Raw genomic sequence first — 23,513 nt, 5'->3', positions numbered from 1 at the left:
AGAAGCTACACCCGCTCCCTCCAGTGCATAGTAAATGCTGGATGGGGATTGACCTCATCCTACAGAATAAGCCATGAGAAGGAGGTTCTGGAACAGAACCTGCAGGCAGAGGATCAGGCTTTACATCCCACCCCTGACGCTTGCTCATTATGTGTATGTAGGATCCTGGGCCTCAGTTTCCTCATCCATAAAAGGGGGACTAAATGTCCAGCTCCCAATCTATGATCCTATTAAATCAATAATCTGATCTGAGGACTCACCCATGAACTAGGAGCCAGGAACCTGGTTTCAGGCCTATGACCCCGAAGACACCAATGGTCTCATTTTTCTCCTATGTGCCACAGGGGACCCCTATTGTCACCAGGCAGGCGCAGGGGCTGCAGCTCCCCCAGCGGGATGGGGAGGATAACCATGTACCTGTATGATCTCGTGGTGGAAGGAATGTTTGAAGAGTAGAACATCTCCGTGTTGTACAAAGAGCGGTCAGTGGCGGGAGAAGGGGGAGGGTTCAGGATCTGGGGAGAGAAAGGACAAGAGGCTCAGCATCTCTCACACTGCTGCCCTCCACGCCCACAGCTGCCTTAGGGCCCAGGAGGGCTGCAGAGAAGGCTCTAACCTGGGAGCCACACGTGGCCTGCTGGCTGTATGCTGTTCCTCAAGATGGAAGCCTGAGTGCCCCAAGTCTTCACCATTAAGAATCATCAGTGGGAAAAGCTCTGCACAGAACTGACTGCAACCCACAACCCAACCATAATTTAGGATTATAGATGTAGACTGGATCTAGTCCAGGGGTTCTTAATCCCTTGGGGGGAGGGGGTCTATGGATAGATCACAGGGGATCCATGAACTTCAATGGAAAAAATTATGTGTTTATTTTCATAGACCTTTCCTGAAATTTAGCATCTCCTTCAATCATGATTTAAAACCTCAGAGCATCATTTGAAGAAGGCATCCATAGGATTCAGTAGTCTGCCCAAGACCCACAACCAACACCTTCGCTTTAGAGACAGAGAAACTGAAGCCCAGAGTGGCTAATGACTTGGTTAAAGCCACCCAGGTAGCAGGCGGCAGATTCCAAGTTCAGCTGAGTATCTTAAGGAGCTGCCTGAGGCTCCTGGGGTCCCGAGAGCTGCCGGACCCAGAGCCAGTACCCTGTTAGATGTCTGGCACTGACACTTCCTCCCCAGACCCATTTGGGACACTCACTAAACTCTCTGGCCTCAGTTTCTGCATCTGTAAAAGATGACTGCAAAGTCTCTTCTGGTTCTAAACCGAATTCTGATTGAGCTAATCACTGCGCATTTATTCTGTGTATCGAGTATTCTATGGCCTGAGCACTAAGGGCACAAAGACAGAGCCCTCAGAAAGCTCCCGCTTCTCTGAAGAAACAACGCACACATTGACATAAGTTGTTGTGATCACAGAGTAAACACTCAAGTTGTTATCACTTGTCCTTCATTCTGGAAGAGGATCATGATGTCAGGAGGTGGTGCCGTGACATGCAAGTGAAGTGGACTTACCCTCACTTTCTCCTCTGGAGCCATCTGGGTCCAGTGACCAGATAGAGATCAGGACGACTAGAGATGGCCCTCAAATGCTTACGTTATCGGGTAGCTAGGTGGTATGGTGGATAGAGCCATGGGCCTGGACTCAGGAAGACTCATCTTCATGAGTTCAAATCTAGACTCAGTTCCTAACTGTGTGACCTTGGACAAGTCACTTAGCCCTGCTTGCCTCGATTTCTTCAACTGTAAAATGAACTGGAGAAGGAAATGGCAAACCACTCCAGTATCCCCGCCAAGAAAATCCCACTGGGGTCATGAAGAATTGAACATGACTGAAAGGACACTATAGGTGATGCCACAGTACATGGCGTACCAGACTTGGAATCAGGAAGACATCCTCCTGAGTTCAAATCTGGCCTCAGACACTCACTAGCTGTGTGACCCTGGGCAAGTCACTTCACCCTGTTTGCCTCGGTTTCCTCATCTGTAAAATAAGCTGGAGAAGGAAATGGCGAACCACAGTATCTTTACCAAGAAAACTCCAAATGGGAAATAACTGAAAAGCCACTAATACTTGGGTTGGTTTAGGAAGGGAGAGTGCTCTAGGGGCTGGGGGCGGGGGAAGGCAGGCAGGGGTGGCCCATAGCTTCATGCAGAAGGGAGCACTTGAGCTGAGCTTTGAAGAAAACCCAGGATTGAAAAGGGCAAAAATGGGGAGGAGGTACATTCCACTCTTCCTTTCTCCTCATTGTCTTCTTAACTCTCAACAGTGTGCCCTCTGCCCTCATCATTCGTGTGAAACCGCTCTCTCACGTTACCAATAGTCTCTTAGCTGCCAAACCCAATGGGTTCTTCGCAGTCCTCATCCTTCTTGGCCTCTCTACAAACTTTGCCTCTGCTGACACGCCCCTCCTCCTCAACCTTCTCTTCTTTCTAGGTCTTCTGGATACCACTCTCTCCTGATTCTCCTCGTGCCCATCTGACCCCTCCTCTGTTGGGTCTTCTAGGTTACTCCCACGAATGATGAGTGTCCAGAGCCTTCTTCTCTTCTCCTTCTATGTTCTTTCACTCGGTGATCTCATCAGTTTCCATGTCACACACACCCCTCTCATTCAATCAACTTCAATAGCTCCCCTAACCTCCAGGATTAAAGAAAAAATACTCTCGGGGCCGCCAGGTGGCTCAGCGAGTAAGAGCACCTGCTCCAGTGTCGGGATGACCTGGGGATCAAATCCGGGCTCAGATACTTAGCACCACACCCAGAAATAACTGGCCGTGTAACCTTGAGCAAGTTACTTAACCCCAATTGCTTATAAAAAAAAATACTCTGGCATTCAAAGACTTCAAGACCTGCTCCCTCAAAAAAGTGGAACACTAATGTGTTGTTGGAGTTGTGTACTGATCCAACCATTCTGGAGAGCAATTTGGAACTATGCCCAAAGGGCGATAAAACAGTGCATGTCCTCTGACCCAGCAATACCACTTCTAGGTCTACATCCCAAAGACATCATAAAAAGGCAAAAGAACCCACATGTCCAAAAATATTTATAGCAGTTCTTTTTTGTGGTGGCAAAGAATTGAAAATTGAGGGGATGCCTACCAACTAGGGAATGGTTGAACAAGCTGTGGTAGATGAATGTAATGGAATATTATTGTGCATTAAGAAAGGATGAGCAGGCAGATTTCAGAAAAACCTGGAAAGGCTCACATGAACTGATGCTAGTGAAGTGAGCAGAACCCAGAGAACATTGTATATGGTAACAGTAGCATTGTAACAATGATCACTTGTGAATGACTTAGCTCTTCTCGGCAATACAACGATTCAAGACAATTCCAAAAGACTCATGATGGAAAATGCTATTCACCTTCCGAGAAAGAACCATAGAGGCTGAATGCAGAGGGAAGCAGACTCTTTTCTCTTTTTTCTGTCTTTCTCATGGTTTTTCCCTTTGTTCTGATTCTTCTTTCACAACATGACGAATGTGGAAATACATTTAACATGACTACACATGTATAACCTATATCAGATTGCTTGCTGTCTTGGGAACAGAGGGAGAAAAATTTGGACCTCAAAATATTATTTTGTGTATTTGGCAAAAATAAAATACTATTAAGTGGGGAAAAACCCAAGCCCCTGCCCCTCACCTTTACTGTCTTCTTATCCCACAGTCGCCCACAAGGCACTGACCCCTGTCTGGCCTGGCACAGGACCCTCCACCCCCTGCCAGGGGCCATCTCATGGTTGTCTTCCTGTGCCTACTCGTCTCTGCCTATGGGTTTCCCTAGCTTGCTTCAAGCCTCAGCTACAACTCCACTTGTGGGAGACACCTGTCCTGCTTCCTTGCCTCACTGTCTTCCCTCTGTTGATTCTCTCCAATTTATCCTGGATGTAACTTGTTTGTACGTAGTCCTCCCCAACTGGACTGAGAGCTCCTTGGGGACAAGGACAGGCTTTTGCCTTTGCTCATATTCCCTGAGCTTAGCACAGTGTTTGGAACACAGTAGGCACTTCATGAGTCCTTACTGACTGACCGAGCAACATCGTCATCAGCTCTTCCCACAGAAGAGGTTTTAATAGTAACAGAACCACAAAACGTCACCCACATTCCTGTAGTTCCACTTAACAGACACCACCTCATTTAATCAGAAGACAGACCATCTGTGGTTTTCAAAGCCAGTCTGCAAATGTGGCCTCCTACAATGTTCTGCATATAGTAGGCACTTAATAAATGCTTGCTGATTGAAAGGAAGCATCCTCCCTTGTGTCTTAGATGAGGTCTGTGCTTTTGCAGCTCATCAGAATGAATGTTTTAGGTCATTAAATCAACAGATCATAAAACACCAGAGTCGCATCACTGTCTTACCCAGATTTCTTACACCAATGAATGCTGGTTCCCCAAATCTAACTTTGGATTGTGTGAGGTGGACAGGATGACAAGAATGATGGAAAACCACAAATTATTACAAATCCTAAATCTAACTGGCTTCTGACCAGGACTTTAGGCCTGTCCTCCATGGTCTCCATTGGCCCAGAGGAGTTGATGTGAATTCCAACAGGCTGACTCCTCTTGGGAGGGAGGCCTCAGAGAGACTGAACTCAGGGAACTTTTTTGGGTCCACAATCCTCAGCATCCACTGGAGTCTGGACGGCTGTATTAAGAGATGCAAAGGCCAGGACTAGAGGGTAGGGGACTTGAGTGGAAGAAGGTCTAGGAGAGAACAAAGGCCATCCCCAGTCAGTCCTGGCGTTTCCCTTTAGCTGTGGCCCGTGATATGGCAGGCGTATTCGAGATCTACATCAATGTCTGCTTCCATCAGATCAGCCTCCCAGCCAACATCAACAAGGGCTCTTTAGATCTGACCAAATCTCACCCACTGTGTCCATAATGGTTACTTCCTTTGGAGAGTGGTAGCAGTTTGGGGACCAAGCCTTCTCTGTCTCTGGGAAGCTGAGGCCGAGTTCAAATATCCGAGGCCACTTTCTATGCCATGTCCACTTCCGGGTCATTGACTATCCCAGCTGAGACCTCCATGGGAACATCCCGTATGATGGAGGGGAAGAAAGGGCCGGGTGCAGGTCCACAGCAAGTCAGTGGCCAGAGGCAGCGCTGGAGGCCAGGAGTCCAGCATATGGATACTTTTGGTCTCCCCAGTGCTGAGGGTCATTTTTTCTCCTCCTGTGTGTCTCTCCTGTAGCACAGCACACTGGGCTTGGCAGACCTGCCATAAATGGCTGGATGACCCTGACAAAGCCAGGCTTGTTCCCTGGGCACCCTAACTGCCAGTGCAGTCTCTGGCTTCAAATGATCTATTTAAAGACTGTATGCAGCATTCCTCCCCACCCTCTCCCCACCTCCACCAAAGGAGAAGCTTCTGGAAAGCAGGGATTAAGTCATTTCTTTGTCATTATATCCTCAGCACCATCCTCTGCACCTGATACAGATTTAACGAACGTTTGTGAATTGAATTGAAATATTGGAGGTTGTGTTGTTTAGTGAAAAGAGGGCTGGATGTAAAAGTCAGAAGATTGGGGTTCACATCCCGGCTTTGAGCGAGCAAAAGGAAGGAAGAAAAGAAGGAAAATACAGAGGAACATAAAAAAGGAAGGCAAAGAAAGAAAAGGAAAGGAAAGAAAGAGGAACTCAAGGGGAAAAGCTTTGTCTTAATACACCAATCACTCTGCCTCAGGCTTCTGTCTCTGTCCCTTCTGGGAAGGGGAGGCAGGGAGGCTGTGAGAAGAGGCCACCAGCCCAACTCCTCTGCTGCTCTCCCTCTTCTCTCCTCCCTCCTCTCTTGCTCCCACTCACCTGTGGGTATAAAGTGGCTTTAGTGCTGGAGGAGCTGCTGGACGAGGCCCCAGTGACATGGTTCCGATCGTAGAGAGGCAGGCCGCCGCTGCCCCCCATGAGGCTCATGGAGCTGATCATGGACTTGCCGCAGGAGATGCCTAGAAAGTGACAAGGGGGAGGCAGGTGAGCCAAGGAGCTCCCGAGTCCTAGAACATACACACCCTGGAGTGACCTGTGCTTCCTGGCTGCCAGAGAGGGGATAGGACAAGGGTCTGCATTACCAAGGAGATCCTGGAAAGCCCAGAATCTCTCAGCTGGATGGGCTGTCAAAGGTCAAGGCCAGCCCATCCTGACCAACCACGGTCTTGGCAGCAAGGTCACCCAGCCTTGGCATGACAGCCTTCAGTGGGTTGGAGAGGAGTGGTACCTTGGAACCTCTGAGGCCTCCGGCCCACGCCCCATTTGCACAGCCCTACTTGCATCAGCTCTCTTCCTGAGACTGAGCCTACATTTCTCTGTCTGCAATTTCTACCCATTACTCTTATTTTTAGTTTTGAGTTCTGAGGCCAAACCATCCTTCTTCCACATGACAGCCCACTGAAAACCTGAAGAGAGTTAATCCCAGATCCCTCAACTGATTCTCACATGGGATGAACTCAAGGCCTTTCACACGATCCTATCCTCTTTCCTCTGGACACGTTCCACCTGACCACTCTTCCTAAAATATGTTGCCCAGAACAAAAGACAAGACTCCAAGTCTGGTCACTGCCCCCGCACCGCCCATGGGGATGTTCTAGGAATCACTGTGCCGTGGCAGATGGGATAGATGGCTTCACCCTGCTGCCATTCTTTGGGCTCCATTATCACCACTGGACTGCACGTGTATCCCACAACATCAAACAGAATGGTGTTACCGTGCCCCTGCCGCCATCTACAGACCACGGGAAGGCGGGCTGGCCTTAGTGTCAGCACTGACAGTAACACCAGCCAACACCCGTCTGATCTATATGCAGGTTTCAGGTATAAAGATCATCTTATATGTGTCTTCTCATTGGATCTGCCCATCCCTACCTGTAAAGGTGCCGTGCTGAGAACTGCCGGGGGCTATGAAATTGAGGGGGACGTGAGGAGTGCCCCTGACGTACTCGTGGGGGAACGGCCCACTGGCCCCTGCGTATCGCTGGCACACCACACGCTGGCAGACAAAATACATCCCTCCCATCACAAAGAGGGAGAGAATGATCCCGATGACAGGGCCGATGGCATTACTATGGGAGGGCGCATCATCCGAAGGCGGCTTTGTGATTTCTGCCAAGAGAAAGAGAGGAACGGTCGACGGGACTTGGAAAGCAATAGCATCATCTTGGGTATGGAAAGACGGAATGCCACTGGCCCAGTCCTATGGAAAGTCTGGAGTTTGGGCCATTTGGGCCACAGGAGGAGTGACAGCTTAGGCACTTGTCCCTCTGTATTTTATTCATTTCAATGAACCCATCATCAGAGAGGCTTATAGTGGGATAGCTGGAGAGGGGGCCTTGGAGCCAAGAAAAGCCGCATTCCAATCATACCCCTAATCCCCTGGACAGGTCATCCACTGGGCAAGCCCTCCCAGGCAGTGCTCTAAGTCTGTCAAGTTACCAGACTGGTGCCCATCTGCATTGGCAGGATCCAGACCAGGAAATCATAGGCCCAGATCTCATCGAATCAGCCAGTCACAGAATCTGAGAGTGGGAAGGGTCCCTCAGTCCAATCCACACCCATTATAATATACCTGACAAACAATATCCCCACTAAATACATGGGACAGCAGACCTACATGCATTAACCAAAGAGAGATAGGCCTTGTCCTCTGGGATCCGACCATCCACACATCATCCATTTCATAAAGAAAATCCAGAGGTTCACTCCTTGGCATCCTCTCCCAAAGACCCAGAGTCCCTATTGGTTATATACCAGCCTTTGCGGCTGGCTGCAGGCAGGTACAGGGAAGGCAGCTGGGACCCATGGGCTTCCCTGAGAGACTTGGCCTAGAGGTGCAGAGAGCTGGGTATGGACCAGCTTCCTGAGCCAGAGAAAACACAGGTTGGGGAGGAGGATCCCTCCTGGACCTGGCTAGGGCCCTCTTCTCTGGCAGCAAGGGGCTTTAGTTATCGGAGAGGCAGAGGGACGTGTCACCAGAGCCCTCACTCCAACCCCACTGTTTACAGACAGCAGCACCAGTCACCTACCTGGTCTCCCAACCCCCCACGCCCCAGGAAAAACTCACCCCCAGTGAGATAGCTCCAGCCCTGGTACTCACCAGAGAGGGCTACAAGGTGAAGCAAAAAATGCTTCCCAAGGCCTCCCTGTACACAGGCCCAGGGTCCAGCTGCTCCCTCCCCACCACTGCTCTGCCATCTAGTCCTGCACCCAGCACCCTCCCCCGCTTCTGCTTTTCACCCCTCTCTTGAACATTGGCTTCTCCCTCTACACTGGGAGCTCCTTGAGGGCAGGGACTCTCTTTTATGCCCCAGGGCTTAGCATAGCTAAGGCTAAGCAGGGCTTAGCACTTAGTAGGCACTTAAAATGTGCACTACAGCAGATTGTAAGGGCATTGGCAAAGGTCACACAGGCAGCCCTGTCAGAACAGGTCTTGAGTGCAGGGTCCCCCGGCCCTGAGGCCCACTCACCACACAAGAGCTCGTCAGAGCCGTCTATGCAGTCTGGGAAGGAGTCACACTGCTGCTTGATGAGGATACACTGGCCGCTGGCACAGCGGAACTGGTTGGGCAGGCAGATGGCTGGTTGGGAAGAAAAGCCAAGATGAACCAGTCAGTCCTGCCTGTTACCGAGGAGTCAAACCTCTGTCCTGACCACCTCAGGGTCTTTAAATGCTCAGCTAGTGAGTCGTGCAAGAGACATTATTAAACACTGAGGGCATGCACATGGTCCTGTACTCAGTGTAGGGGGAGTCTGCAGTGGGCACAGGCCATGTCCTCATGCAGCTTACAGTCCACACGTGCACAGGAGAAGGGGAAAGGGTGGTCTCGGCCAGACCCAACAGCCAACAGCCTCTGCCAAAACTGATCAGCCTCTCCTCCAGACTCCCTCTCTGTCTTTGTGGCCTCTCTGTGGGTTCTCCTCTGACACCACTTGATCACTTCTTTGTGTCTTCATCCAAGAGCGTTCCACAGGCCAGAGTTCAGTGAAAGCAGACACCAAAGGACAGCCCTGACCAGGGCAGCCCTCACACCAGAGGGGCTCATCCTCCCAGAACACCCCTTTGCCCCTTTGGAAAAGGCTATGAATTGCTTAATCATATAAACTCTGGCCAATAACGAGACTTCTGGGCAAAGCTGACCAGGCTGAACATCAACAAGAACCTCAATTACTTTTCCTATGAAAGGGAACAGGGACAAGGGGGCCAGTGAGCTCAGTGGCTTCCTCCTGGCCATCTTCCCAGACACTGAAGCTGTATGAGCCAGAGCGCGGATGGCAAGAGCCCGCTGCCTGGCTGGCTGAGTCTGAGGTCAGCCACTCTTGAGTGCAAAGACAGCCCGAGCAACCCCTGCACTGCGTGCAGCCAGTGAGCCAAAGAGGCCCTTTCACCAACACAAAACTGTCTTGTTTAGTTTTTTTTGTTTTTTTAAGGGAAACTATAGCTTCTTGACCCAATTTTTACATTCTAAAGACAGGTGCCTCAGCAGGGGCCCTGTGAGCTACAGAAATGCCCGTGTTCTCCAGAGCCCTCTGGAGTGGGCTTGAAGATGACAGAGTTAGGCTTAAAGGAGCCTCAGGGACGCCTGATGAGAAAACTGCAGCTCAGAATGGCCCACCCCTTGCTTCGCCCCACCTTGTTCAGATAAACAAACGGCTAGAAATCCTATTATTGCAGTGCAGGAGGCACAGAGGAAATGTTCTGCGGCCCAGCCTGGGCCATGAAGGAACGGAGGGGATGAAAGGCTCTGAGCTCAGCCACACCCTTTCCCCCTCAAGGCTCCTGGACCTCCGGGTCTGTTTTCATGTGTTGGGGATCACGGAAGAGGGGCATGAGGGGGGCATGTTTCTGAAAAATCTCACCAGGGAAGCAAGTGATAAATGCTGGGGGAGGGGGGGGGCTTGGACAGGAGTTACAATAATTTATCTGGAATTCCTTGGGGGGTGAGCAGCTCCCCACCAACATGGATTGCAAGCCATTCCTGCCTTAGATTTTTTCCTTTTGGATGAGACCTGTGTCTTTCTCAGTGTTGGTCTCTGGGGAGGACATTGCATCTGCCAATGGAGATGGGCTTCTGCTGTGCCAACTCAGATGCCCCAGTTTTCCAGGCACTGAGTGTCCTGTCCAGGATCACAGCAGGACTGGACCCCAGGGCCTCTGGATTCAGCAGCCAGCTCTCACCCACCCCACAACATACTCTTTCTCGAGCAGATATTGTCAACAAGTGCTGTGGCTGGAAGAAAGTCACCAGCTGGTGGCCAATACCCACTGTGACAAGCAAGAGATAGGTGCCAAGGCTCTTCTCCTGACCCTCCTGGCTGTACTCAACTGCAATGATGTCATTCCTCTCCAAGCATTTAAAATATATAACCGAACCTTTCTCAAACTGTAAGTATTCATGGGCAACCTGACCATGTGGCTTTTCTGCTCAGGAGCCTTCAGTGGCTGCCTAGGACCCAGAGGACACTGCCTGGCATTGACAGTCCTCCACAACCTGCCTGTAGTTAACCTTTTCAGACTTATGTTTCACTTATACTCCCCCTTTCATATACTCTCCATTCCAGTCATTTCCAGAATTCAAGATTCCATCTCCCACCTCCAAGCCTTTGTAAGGCTCTCTGGCTATCCCAAGTCTGACATGCCCTCCTTCCTCAGAATTCCTTCAAGGCTCAGTTTAAGAGCCATGCCCTCTGCTCCATTCCTGAGGCCCCTAATCATCAGTGCCTCCTTCCTTGGCAAGAATAGAAGCTTCCTGAGGGCAGGTATCCTTTCATTGTGGGGTTCCCAGTCCCTATCATATGCCTAGTGCACAGTGGGTGCTCAGAAAAGACTTGGTGGATTGGGTTCTGAGAGACTGGGCATGGGAAATGTCCCGAGGCTCCCTGCCCCCCCCGCCCCGCCCCCGGTATCCCAAGATGCCCTCGTACCATCACAGTCGACCTCATCAGACTTGTCCTGGCAGTCAATCTCCCCGTTGCACCGCCAGCGCAGGTCAATGCACTGGCCTTTCTCACACTGGAACTGGGAGGCTGAGCACACTGGGCAGTTGGCCTCATCGCTGTGATCGTCACACTCTGGGAAGCCGTCACACCTCCACGCCATCGGGATACAGTCAATCTCCCCCGTGGAGCATGTGAACTGGTCTGGGGAACACGTGGGGGGTTCTGGGAAAAGACACAGAGGAAGCCCATGGGCAGGCGGCCACTGTCTCATGCATATCTCTCTGGAGCGGCCACTGTGCACATAACTATGTATGTGACACGGAACGTGTGCACATGTATATGCATGTGTGCACACATCTGCGCACACAGACTGGATATTGCAGGCGCTTCCTAAGACCCCTGATTTGGACGTCACCCCGGATACGGAGACAAGGCAGGGAAGGTTCCAGAAGCCGGCCAGCGACCCCAGCACCTACCTCCACATGTCAGGAGATTCTGTAAGAGCACCAGATGGACGGGGCAGGAGCACCTTGGCGTCCCGTCGCCTTTGGCGATGCAGATGTGCGAGCAGCCTCCGTTGTCTCGGGAACACGGATGAGCAGCTGCACAAAGGAAGCAGACAGAAACGTGCTCAAGGAGCAGCCTTCCTGACCACAGGCGGCCCCTCCTGGACGACACGGGCGTCTCCAGGGAGCTCCTCAGGGAGGGGGTGCAGCGGCAAGAATGCTGGGCTCGGAATCAGGAAGACCAAAGCTTCAGACTAGCTGTGTGACCCTGACCAAGTCACCTACCCAGCCGCAGCTTCCTGGTCTATACAATGGAGAAAATAACAGCATCTCCCTCCCAGCGCTGCGGTAAGGTGACAAGTTGAAAGCACTCTGCAAACACCTGCTGCTGCTGTTTCAGTGCTGAGCCTGGAAGTCGGCTTTGCTCAAGGATGTCCATGACCCAGTTTCTTATGGGGTTGGTGGTATGCTATTATTGGGCCACTAGGGGGCGTCACAGGGCAGAGAGTCAGGAAGACAAATCTTGCCCAGGTCAAATCCAGCCTCAGACACTTCCTAGATGTGTGACCCTGGGCAAGTCACTTAACCCTGTTTGCCTCAGTTTCCTATTAAATGAGCTGGAGAAGGAGATGACAAACCACTGCAGAATTCTTGCCAAGAAAACACCAAATGGGGTCACACAGAGATGGACGTAACTAAAGAACACCTAAACAGCAACAACGTATATCATTATTACAGTTTGAGATAGGAGAAGAGGGAGAGAGTAAGACTGGCAATGGCCAGCATTCCTGGGGCGCCGTGAGGCTCATGAAGCCCTTTACACACGTTGGTCACTCCAGGCTCCCAACAATCAGGGCAGGGCGGCTGTCAGTCTAGGTGTGGACACTTGGGCAGCCTGGGGGAGCGGCCTGCCCAGGCCACCGGCTGCCTCTGGGGGTGAGCAGGAGCCAAGTGACCAGAGGACGTCCATCGGCAATGGCCCGAAGGGTCATCGCTCAAGGTCCTCATTTTACAGATGAAGAAACTGAGGCTCCAGAAAGGAAATCCCATTCCATGCCCCTGAGCCAGCAAATGCCTATTGTCACAGTGAGACACAGTGCTACGGTGGGGCATACAGAGAAGAAACAAAATGACAGGCGGCCTATTAAGAGGAAGACAAGGCAGGGAGAAGAGTACAAAGTGATACAAAGTAGCGCTCTGAAGAGGAGGGGGGATCCAGTGGGCTTCCTGGAGGAGGCGACCCCTGAGCTGGGCCTTAAAGGGGGCTAGCCCGTGGCACCAGCGCCTGACAGGGATGGCATCCTTCTGGGCAAAGGCAGATGCCGGAGGGCCGCAGCTGGACGTGGAGGGCCAGAAGAGGGGCCTGGAGCCAGGGCCGACCTACCGAACTCCTCCATGTTGAGCTCCTCCACAGCGTGGATTCCCGTGAGGTGAGAGATCCGCCCCTGGATCCGCGTCCTTTTGTAACCACTGGTCTTCTCCACCCGCTCGATCATCTGCTGCTGGCGGTCTATCCAGTACAGGTGATTGCCTAGCACCGTCAGGCCCATGGGTTGCACGATGTTGGAGTCTTCCAGGGTCACCCGGTTCGCGCCTGAAAGAGACAAGAGGTCACGCGGTGAGGGACGGCGGACCAAGCCCTGGCTGGTGGGCTGCAGCTTGGCTGTGCCCGGGTCCTGAACAGTGGGTCTGAAAGGCAGCCAGGGAAGCTCTGACTGGCGGGGCCTGGAGAGAAGCAGCTGAGAACACCAGCCCTCAGTCAGTCAATCAACAATCCTTTACTAGGAACTTATTCTGGGCTAGGTGAGGCCTCTTTTAAGGGCTGGGTAAACAAGCACAGAAGTGAGGCAATGCCTGTCCCCAGGGGGTGCATATTCTGCCCCATGATCTTAACGTGGGGCTGAAAGACACAGGCTGTCCATGGGCTGCCCTCCTGTGGTCAGCGCCCTCAGCTTCCCCTTTACCCCAGGGGGAAGTGAGTTTAAAAGAATCATTATTATAATAATAGTGGGAGGAGAGTCTGCCAAAGGTGGGACCTGGAGGCTTCTGAGTCGGCCATCTCATTGCCTCTGATAAACAGTGATGGCGGCAATGCAAGGACACATTGTCTCATTTTACTGCCATGACAACCCTGGCAGATGGGCACTATGCAGGAGCAGTGGGACTCTGTGTCTGATGTAGTCACCGGGCTGGCTAGCGTTTACCACGAGGCTTGAGAAACTTGCCCCAATTTTCAGTGACCACAGAGTAGGGGCCATCCAGTTTTGAACTCCTAAGAGCGTCTAAACTATCTTGGAAATATCCCAGAAGAACCCAGGGGTCTTTTCTTCAGCATCACCCAGGCAAGGTCCCCTCAGCCCTTAAGCAGCCCTAGAGTTGCTTAGAAATGTTCTGGAATTTGGGGTTTGGGTAGAGCTGGTCACCCTTATGGGCACAGACCCTAACCTTTGGGGGGTTCCCTCAACTGTTATTCTAAGCCTAAATTCTGAAAAGACAGTGGGCAAGTGCTTGACACCCCCTCAGTCATCTGTCCCAAAGCTGAGATGCCCCTGCACTGAAGAGGCCAGGCCCTGGATGGAAGGCCATCTAGATGGCCGTCACACCGTGTGAGACTGCCCTGACCTGCCGGGGCTGCTGTGCACCCAGGGCCGTAGGAGCGCTTACCAGACAAGTCACAGCTCTCGATGCGTTTCAGGTCCGCGTCCACCCAAAAGAGTTTGCCTAGTGCATTGTCAGCAACCAGGGCCACTGGCCGGATGAGGCCAGTGGTGAACAGCACTTCCCGCTCGGTGCCGTCCAGGGCTGCCCGCTCAATCTTCGCAGCACGGTCCTGCATGTTGGTGAAGTACAAGTACCTGCCGAGGACAGGCACAGAGGCTGTGAGTGCGGGCGGCCAATGGCAGAGTCTTCCCACCAGCCACGCCAGCCTGCACAAGGTCAGGAGACTCATCTGGAGCTTCCGGGTGACCCAGAAGTCTCCTGAGAGCAGGGAATGTCATTCCTCATCTCTGGAATTCCAGAAGGTATCTCTGAAGGCCACTTGACTATCTAAATAGTAATAGCTCTGTAGTCAGGGGTCCCGAGTTCAAATTCTACCTATTTGAGCAAACCTAGCTCAAAGGAGACATGACATGCCCAAGGTCACAGGGCAGTAACTCAGTCTGGGGGCTTGGATGGTGACATAGTGAGGTAGCAAGTGCCAGAGGTGGGGTTGGGACTCCAAAGGCAGGACGGCATCCTCTCTGGGCCACTGCCTCACTGCCCGCAGACAGAGCTGACACTGTGGAGGGCACCTGGCCAGTGCCTCGTGGCTTACAGGGTACTTCAGAGGCATTATTTTATTTGACCTTCCCAGCAATAATGAGCAGAAGTGACCTTATTGTTAGCTGGAAGAGAAGATCAAGATTTGCGGGCAAGAAACGGTTTCCCCACGTGCACAGCACCTCCTAACCTTAGCTGGCATTCCTAGGGTGCTTTTGGGTGTCTTTACACACATTGCCCTGCCCGAGCCTGGCACACAGACCACCCTCCTGGGAAGGGTGGCATTGCTCTCCCTTCTTTGCAGAGGAGGAAGATATGTGCTCCATGGCTGAGAAGCGTCCAAGGGGGTATTTGAACTCAGCACCCTCCGCTACCCTAGGCTGCCTCGGGACAAAAGGAAATGGATGAGCCAGGACTGGAATCCTGGTGTTCTGACTCTAGCTCTCTGCCCTCCATGCCCTTGTAGCCGCCGGTCCCTCACCCGCGCTCGGCATTCACCACGATGGCTCTGGGCTTGTCGTGGTCCCCACGCAGCACGACACCGATGGCCTCCCCACTCAGCCGGTGCACGTTGATGGTGTTGGTGGCTTCACAGGTCCAGTAAAGGGTGTGGCTGTAAATGTCGATGCTGAGATCATGTGGCTGCTTTTCCGAATTCTGGCCTTGGTTTGCAGAAGTCACGACAAACGGCTGCGAGACAGAATCAGGAGGAAGCACAGAGCGTCAGCCATTTCAATGGGTATGTCCTCGACTGTGAGCTCCATGAGCTCTGAAGACAGGTAAGTGTATATGGTTGGCATTTAATAATTGCTTGTTGACTTATTTAGTTCAGGAAAAAGTAAGCACCCAACAGGTGGTAGGGATTGAGGACAGAATCTCAAGTGTGTCTCACCCCAGGGAGCTTGTACTCTACTGGGCAAAGGACGCAAAATGACCAGCGAAGAGAGAGCGGAGCCCAGAAGGGCAAGTTAGCCAGCTGGCCTGGTTTCAAGCCCTGCTTCTGATACTGACTAGTCTTGCGACCATGGGCCAAGCATTTAACCTCCCCCAGCCTCAGGGTCTCCACCTGTAAAATGGAGATAACAATAGCACCCAGCTCAGAGTTGTTATGAGGACCAAGGGGGATAAAGCAGAGAAAGAACTGTCACATCCTCCTTACTTCCTTCCACCCACCTGGTGCCCCCACCTCCCAGGTGCCCATCACATTGGCACTAGCCTTAGTGTGGGCATCCCATCGGCATGGCCCACTGCAGCTCAGGCCCCCTGGGTTTAGGTGACCAGCCCTCTGTCTCCCTGGTAGCTGAGATCACAGGCCTGCATCACCACCCTCAGCCCCATCTCCAAATCTTAAAGCATCACCAAAATGTGCACTGCTTTTATTATTGTCACAGGGACCTGGCCAAGCAGGGCCTAGTTGCCAACCTTTCCTTCACCGTGGAATGAGTGGACGGGAACCAATCACAGCATGCCTGCCACACGCTCTGCGAGGACAGCCTGTGTCCTCCATTCTGCATCATCTCAAATTTCAGGGAGCAGACACCCCGAGGCTGGGATCCACATGCTTGGAGACATTGCCTCCCTCACACCATATTTCGGAGGGTGACTGATCTCATTGGCATAGACACTTCCTCACAAGGGAACACTGTCAATCAATGCAGACCATCACCTTCTCTACTGCCTATAGTATTAGCACTGTTTGTGGGCACAGTGACAGGATAAGTGACCTGCTCAGGGTCACACATTCAATATGGGTCAGAGCTGGTCTTCCAGATGCAGCCTGCTGCTGCCATAAGGTGCTCATCCACCGGGGAATGGCAAAATAGACTATGGGCTATGAATGCAATGGATTACTCCTGTGCTCAACGAAATGATGATTTGAAGATTTTCAGAGAAGCCTGGGAAGACTTATATGAGATGATACAAAGGGCCAGGACAATAATTTCTGCAACAACAATACTCTAACATTCAACAACTCTGAAAGACTTTGGAACTCCGACCCACTCAGTGACCAACCATGACTCCAAAGGACTCATGACAAAGCATGCTGCCCCCTGACTGAGAGCTGATAGATGCAGGGTGCAAGGACGCAGGACACAGATTTGGGGACATTTGAGACATATGACCAGATCTCTGAGTAGGGACCTTATTTGACATACAAAGAATATGCCTCCCTCCCCAGTAACTGTGAACTCCACCCAACTATGTAATTATCCCCCACCCACAGGAGAAGGACTGTGCTCCTGATGAAGCAAAATCGCTTATAGACTTTTATGATTGCTAAGGATTGGGGTGAAACTCAAAAGATAATTCCCCAAACTGCTCTGATGATGCCTGGAAATCCCCTAAAGCCTCTCTGTGAAGCTGGCCACAGCCTGGAGCCAGCCTGTCCAAGCAGCTTTGCCACCTCCAGCATCTTCAGGCAATCTACCCCCCCAGGCTTTGTCTGCTGGGAAGCATCAAGCCAACAGAGCACCTTCTGGCCTTCCAAAGCCCCAGAGCAAAGATCCTCTCTGAGCCCCAAACTGGTCCCTACCAATGGAGACCCCTGTGAGCTCTCTGCTGTCTGGTGCTGAAGAGGTGTGACCAGAGCCTGGAATGCCCTTGCCCATAATAGAGTCCAAATGAGAGGGTCTCCATTCACACAATCATGGCAGAGGCAAAGGCCGAATGAGGCTTAGGGTTTGGGACCAGGTGAAGGGGTCTCAAGGTGGGTACTGTTACCGCAAAGACAAGTGCCTGTCAAGCATGGGTTAGTTACCCACGGATAACTAGTCTCAGGGCTGTGCTACACACTGTGTAGTGTGTACACACTGCAGCCAGAAGGCCAAAGAAGCCAGGATGATAGTCTGACGTTTACAGATGCCGCTAGGGGGCGCCACAGGGCACAGAGCGCTAGACTGGAGTCAGGAGCTCCTGAGCTTGAACCCACTCTCAGACACATACTAGCTGTATGACCCTGGACAAGTCACTTAACCTCTATCTGCCTTAGTTTCCCCATCTGCAAAATGGAGGTGATAACAATAGCACCTGCTTCCTGGGGCTGTTGTGAGGATAAGATGTGTTAATATTCGTAAAGCGTTTTGCAGATCTAAAGGGCCTTATGAGTGCCAGCTAGCAGCAGCCTCATCGCCCTCTTTGTCCTCCTCACTACACAAAGCCAGGGTTGGGGCTCCTGGGAGGACGGGTGCGCAAGCCTGCGCTGATGCCGGACACCACCCCCAGATCCGATAAGCAGACTTGCCTGGGTCCCATCATCTTTGGCCCTTTTAATGTTCTGACGCCCGTCCACCCAGTAGATGAACTTGTCCAGCGGGTCGTAGTCGATGGCTCTGACGTTGCGCAAGCCGTGCAGGGGGAGGACCACGTCCGGGCTTTGCTGGTCGTCCGGGATCATCCGGCTGATAGCGCATTTCTGACTAAACAGCAGGAAGGCGGTGGGCGCTGAATGACAGGGTCAGAAGGGAGAAACGGGGAAAAGTGAGAAAAGCTAGGCTGGCGGCACTTGTGCCACACTGGGGATGATGGGCAAGGTTCCAGCTCACGTCAGCTTATTAAAAAAGACACGGACGCCAAGAAGAAACCCCCTTGTGCTCAATACCACCTCCAGTGATGTCAGAGGACATCTCTCACCATTCAGACCAAAAGCTGCTATTCTCAGCTCCAGGACCAGGTGACTTGTTTTTCACCCTGAGATGCTGTGACTGCCTGTGAGCTAACGGGCACTGTAACACCCAGACTACTTGGGATTCCCCGCCTGGACTCTGGGCATCCCGCTAGGCTTGGCAGGCTCTGAGAGCCGAACAACAGCCCTGGGTGGGATGGGCTTGTTTGGGTTAACAGCCACCTCTTCACAATTCTAACCCACTCCCCAAGACTCACTGGGGAACAGTCTCGATTTGTTCTGGTCCTAGAAGCTTTCAGAATAAAAAAATTCAGGAAGCAAGTAGGCCCATCTCCCAGAAGTCGTCCAAGATGGTTTCTCATTCCGCTTGGCTGGCTTTGACAGACAATATTTGTTAAGAGACTTCTGGGACATGGGGGGAAACGAGACGAAGTGCCTGCCTCCAGGGAGCTTCCAATCTACGAAGATGAACCTCCCAATAATTATAGTGTGCGTACATGGAATCCCACCTGCTGCCTTTCTGCCTTGGCATGGGCTGCCACCATACTGGAAGGGGAAGCTCAGGCCCCGCCTTCTAGAAGTGGCCTTTCCCAACTCCCTCTCCCAAAATCACTTTGCGTTCATTTTTCCAACATATGTTGTATTAAATCAAATGTAAGCTCTTTGAGGCAAGCACTGCTTCCTTTTTGTGTTTCCCAGTGCCCAGCACACAGTAGGTGCTGGATGACTGAACTGAATGGCTCAGCCCATTTGTTAACTCAAGAATCTCCTCCAGTGGACAGGAGGCCAATGCCCTTCCCAGCCCCCAGCCCCGGGGTGACCCTTGGTGAGACTGGAGGGAAGGGCTCCAAGGCACATACAGCTGCAGTTTCTGTGGTTCGGATCCAGCGTATAATGGGTGGCACAGCCACACCTGTATCCACTGGGGATGGCCAGGCACAGCTGTCCACAGTGTCCATTGTTCTGTACACAGTCGTTCAGACCATCCTGGCGGGAAGAGTGGAAGACCAGAATGTCCATTACAAAGTCCAGATGGCCCTGAATCAGGGTCCGGTTTTTGCCATTAACCTTATCAGCTCTCTCAATACTGTGGAGATTCCAGTCGGTCCAATAGATGTAGTCGCTATACTGGGTCAGTCCGAAGGGGTGCGGGAGGTCATCGGCGATGATGACCCTTTCTTGACCTGAAGGTTTAAATGGACATTGTGTTAGCAGTCGGAGCAGAAGGAAGGAAATGCACACGGAAACAGGGAAAGACCCCTCACAGTCAGAGGCGGTCAAGAAAGAAATGGGCTCTGGTTCTGCATCATTGGAGGTGGAGAGCAGAACGGCTGCAAATCCTGGCCCAGAATAAGTGCTACTGTGTGAGCTGCTGTTGTCATCATTGTTAAGCACTGTACTTGGAATCAGGAAGACCTGAGCTCAGACACAGTCTCAGATACTATGTGACCCTGGACAAGTCAAAAACATAAGGGCTGAGCCCGGTTCCACCGCTAGGTAGCCAGGCCCCACTCCCAGCCTTCCCTTCCTCACCTGTGAACGTGCAGCCCAAAGAACACGGGAGCTGGCAGGAGACCTGGGTGGGGACACACGACCACCTGCCATGGCCAGCCATGTGTCCTCTGCTCCTCACCAGCTAGTGACCCGTCAAAGTCCTTACCCTCCCTATGACTCAATTCCCTCATCTGTAAAATGAGAGCCATGGGCCAGACCGTGGGAATATGTCATCCAAGAATTCCAGCTGCCACAGACCTTGGGGCCACCCAGCCCACCCCATACATTCTGGAGATGTAAAAGTCCCAGGACAGTGGAGGTGACCTGTCCAGGTGACCTCAGGGCTCTCTCCTGCCTCTAAATCTTAGCATCCTACCGTGAAGGCAGATCTCAGGACAGACCTCTGGGGTCTACCTCCACAGAGTCAGATCTCTGAGGTCACGCTCCAGAGGATCAGATCTCTGGGGTCACCCTCCAGAGGGTCAGATCTCTGAGGTCACATTCCAGAGGGTCAGATCTCTGGGGTCAGATCCTTGAGGATCTGATCCTCTCCACAGGGTGTCTCTTCTGTCTAAGCTGAACCCATTCTGAGCCTGAGCCATGAAAGTCTCATGTATTTCCTCTCTGGCTAGAGCAGCATACAGAGAGGTGAGCTTGCCTCCGGGTTCAAGTGCCATTGCTGATATACACAGCAGTGATCCTGTGTGATCCTGGACAGTCACCTAGCCTCTCAGTGATTGGCTGACCTGAACTGGTAAAGCAGTTTCCTCTCCCAGGAGTGCCCCATACCAAGGTAATCCCCAATCTGGGAAGTGAGCAAGGCCATCCTTAGCCATTCTCTCAGCAGGACAAAGGAGAGGGTGGCAGGATCTCCTTGCTGCCCAGGGCTGCTCCCAGGGAACGTGCATCTCTTGGGAATGGTGCCAGAGAAATGCTTCTTAAAGTTGAGACAAAAAGAAAAGGGTTGTTTTTGTTTGCTTCAGTGGCTGCCTCTTTACTTTTTCTGGAAGAAGGCATGAATGGAAGTGCTGGTCAAGCCTCAAAGAAATCTGACCCCTGCAAAACCTCCATGGCCTGTGCAGGGCTGATCAGTTCTCCACTGTGCCAAAAGCTTGAATCGGGACTGGTCCTCATTCTCAGGGGTCTCTGAGGCTTCATCATTTGGCAATGGCATCCACGTTGGAATCAGGTTTACATCCAGCCCAGCTCCCAAGCAAGGGAGTTGAGAAATGCCGTGGAGGGTGATTTACAAAGGCGTTGTCTTTCTTTCTGCATCTATTCGTACCTTCCTTGCCCCCCCTAATTATTAGCACCCTCTCCCTCTTGAAATGAAGATTGTAGGAATATGCCCCTTAGAGCTGGCAGGGATGGGGAAGGTCATCTTGTCCACCTCATGGCCAAGAGAGGGAAAGAGACTTTCCCAAGATGAGAGAGGATTTGAAACCAGATCCCCTGAAGTCAAGGTCTCTTCCCACTGTGCCACACTGCCCTGGAGTTTCCTTTGCCTATATTTCATCAGTTGCCTTTCTCCAGTAGAATGTAAGCTCTTTGAGGATAGGGATGACTGCTTCCCTTATTAGTGCCTCCCAGAGTGTCACACAGTCCAATTAATGCTAGTCGAATTGAACTGACCCAAGACATAGGAAGGACTTGCACTGCTATTTATATCTGTTTCACTTTTGGAAGCCTAGACCATGAGTGGATTCAGGACCCTCTGCCCTCCCACACTGGTCATGGCCGTCATGGACCACACCCTCTCCTGTCAAGGAGTTAGTGCTTACAGTTTAACTATATTCGTACCCAGCATGTTTGAAGACTCAATCATGTTGGTGTCCAGGTCAGTCCAATAGAGCCTCTGGTCTGCGTAGTCAATGGTCAGGTCATTGGCGCGACCCACTTTGTCTACCAGAGTGATGCTGTTGGTTCCGTCCATGTAAGCCCGGACGATCCTGGGCTTACCGCCCCACTCTGTCCAGTAGAGGTACCTACAATGGGACCACAAAGAACATCAGTGACCTCAAAAGGGCATGAATGATAAAAGAGGAAGAGAGGGAAGGGGGGGAGAGACAGACACAGAGAGACACAGAGATGAGAGAAAGAGGGAGGGGGGGAGAGGGAGAGAGGGAAAGGGACAGAGAGAGAGAGAGACAGAGAGAGAGAGAGAGAGAGACAGAGAGAGAGAGAGAGACAGAGAGAGAACCCAATTCCTGGGCTATAGGGGGACCTTCAGCATTTTGAAAAGCTGCCTTTAATGTTGTGGGTCAGAGACAGCTTTTTGAAGCTTGTCCTTGAATACACTTGAAGACTCCTCAGCCTTTCCCTGGATCTCATGCTCTTTTTTTTCCTTCAGTCTCTGCTCTGTCCCTACTGGAAATGAGGAGAAAATGGGTTCCCCAGTGCACAGAGCCCTGATTCTGGAGTCAGGAAGACCCGAGTTCAAATCCAGCAGCTCAGATTGCGGACAGGGCTACTGACAAGGAGCAGTGCTGGAGCCACTGACATTCAGTTTATTATGTCCTTAAAAAGAGCCATTCAGACAGAGACTCCCAGCTTGATATGCAATCTTCCTGTTCTGCTCTTTTATCAGGACATGTTTGAGTTTGTTACCATTTGCCAAGTTCTTATTATTAAAACGAAAAAGATTTTTTAAAGATTTACAAGTCACTTTACAAATACTATTTCATTTGATCCTCAACACAACTCTATGAGGAATCATTGTAAGTATAATATCCCCATTTTACAACTGAAGAAACTGAGGCTGAGGGCAGTGACCCGGCTCTCCCAGTGTCACACAGCGAGGCCATGACAGTACAGGATTTTTGGCCGACTTCTCCTGACCCCAAACCTTTCCCATCACCAGCCACTCACCAGGCATTAAGACTCTGTGCTAAGCTCTGCAGAGGCAGTCCCTGCCCTCCAGAACCCTACATTCTGTTGGGGAAATGCCACATCCACAAGTCAGTCCAAGAGCATTTCCTCTCTAAGCCTTTAGCTAAAGCTTCCATCATTCCCCTTTCAAATACCACATCCACAGGAGGCCTCCAATCTCCAGCCTCGGCACTTTGGTTCACGCCCTGCCTCTCCCTGACCTTGCCAGTTAGTCCATATCCATCACACCCCTCACACTTGGTTCCAAATTCACCTCCTCCAGAAGGCCAGCCCTGATTAACTATGTCTCAATGGATGGTTACTGTTCTCAACACATGAACAGCAGATGTCTGCCCACCTCCTGCCCCAGATATCACATGGGTGACCAGACAATCCCCAACCCTCTGCCTCCCACGGCCTCGGTGGTAACCACTTAGGTGTTCCACTCCAGGCACTTCTTACCCTTTGGTGGGGTCCAGGGCCAAGGACCTGGGGTTGTCAAGATCCTTCCACACCAGAACCTGCCTGTACTGCCCATCCAGGCGGGCCACCTCGATGCGGTTGGTGCCCGTGTCTGCCCAGTAAAGGTTTCTGCCCATCCAGTCCACGGCCATGCCCTCAGGGTAATCCAGGCCAAACTCAATCACATGCTCCACCGAGCTCCCGTTCATGTAGGCCCGACTGATGGTCTGCAAGGTCAAAGACAGAAAATAGTGCCTTCCTGGATGAGCACAGAATAAGCCATGGAATTGAGAAAGAGAGAGACAGAGAGGGGGTGGGGGAGAGAGGAGAGAGAGAGAGAGAGAGAGAGAGAGAGAGAGAGAGAGAG

General features: G+C 51.8%; 1 protein-coding gene across 1 annotated transcript in view; it reads right to left on the bottom strand.

The window, feature by feature from the left end:
- Window positions 1-23,513, bottom strand: part of LRP5 (LDL receptor related protein 5) — a 138,142-nt gene that overhangs the window by 1,267 nt on the left and 113,362 nt on the right. The window contains exons 10-22 of the mRNA XM_069066525.1: window positions 23,147-23,373; window positions 21,617-21,801; window positions 19,183-19,506; window positions 17,942-18,141; window positions 15,182-15,390; window positions 14,104-14,294; window positions 12,824-13,033; window positions 11,410-11,535; window positions 10,919-11,155; window positions 8,464-8,574; window positions 6,866-7,102; window positions 5,813-5,952; window positions 418-515 (exon numbers count right to left, since the gene is read on the bottom strand). Of these exons, the coding sequence (XP_068922626.1) occupies window positions 418-515; window positions 5,813-5,952; window positions 6,866-7,102; window positions 8,464-8,574; window positions 10,919-11,155; window positions 11,410-11,535; window positions 12,824-13,033; window positions 14,104-14,294; window positions 15,182-15,390; window positions 17,942-18,141; window positions 19,183-19,506; window positions 21,617-21,801; window positions 23,147-23,373 (2,495 nt within the window). The remainder of the gene's footprint in view (window positions 1-417; window positions 516-5,812; window positions 5,953-6,865; window positions 7,103-8,463; window positions 8,575-10,918; window positions 11,156-11,409; window positions 11,536-12,823; window positions 13,034-14,103; window positions 14,295-15,181; window positions 15,391-17,941; window positions 18,142-19,182; window positions 19,507-21,616; window positions 21,802-23,146; window positions 23,374-23,513) is intronic.

Source organism: Petaurus breviceps, unplaced genomic scaffold (assembly GCF_028583685.1).
Source record: "Petaurus breviceps papuanus isolate PSGF00001 unplaced genomic scaffold, PetGlider_PUasm1.0 90721, whole genome shotgun sequence".
Lineage (NCBI taxonomy): Eukaryota > Metazoa > Chordata > Mammalia > Diprotodontia > Petauridae > Petaurus > Petaurus breviceps.
This window is presented reverse-complemented; position numbering and strand designations above follow the sequence as displayed.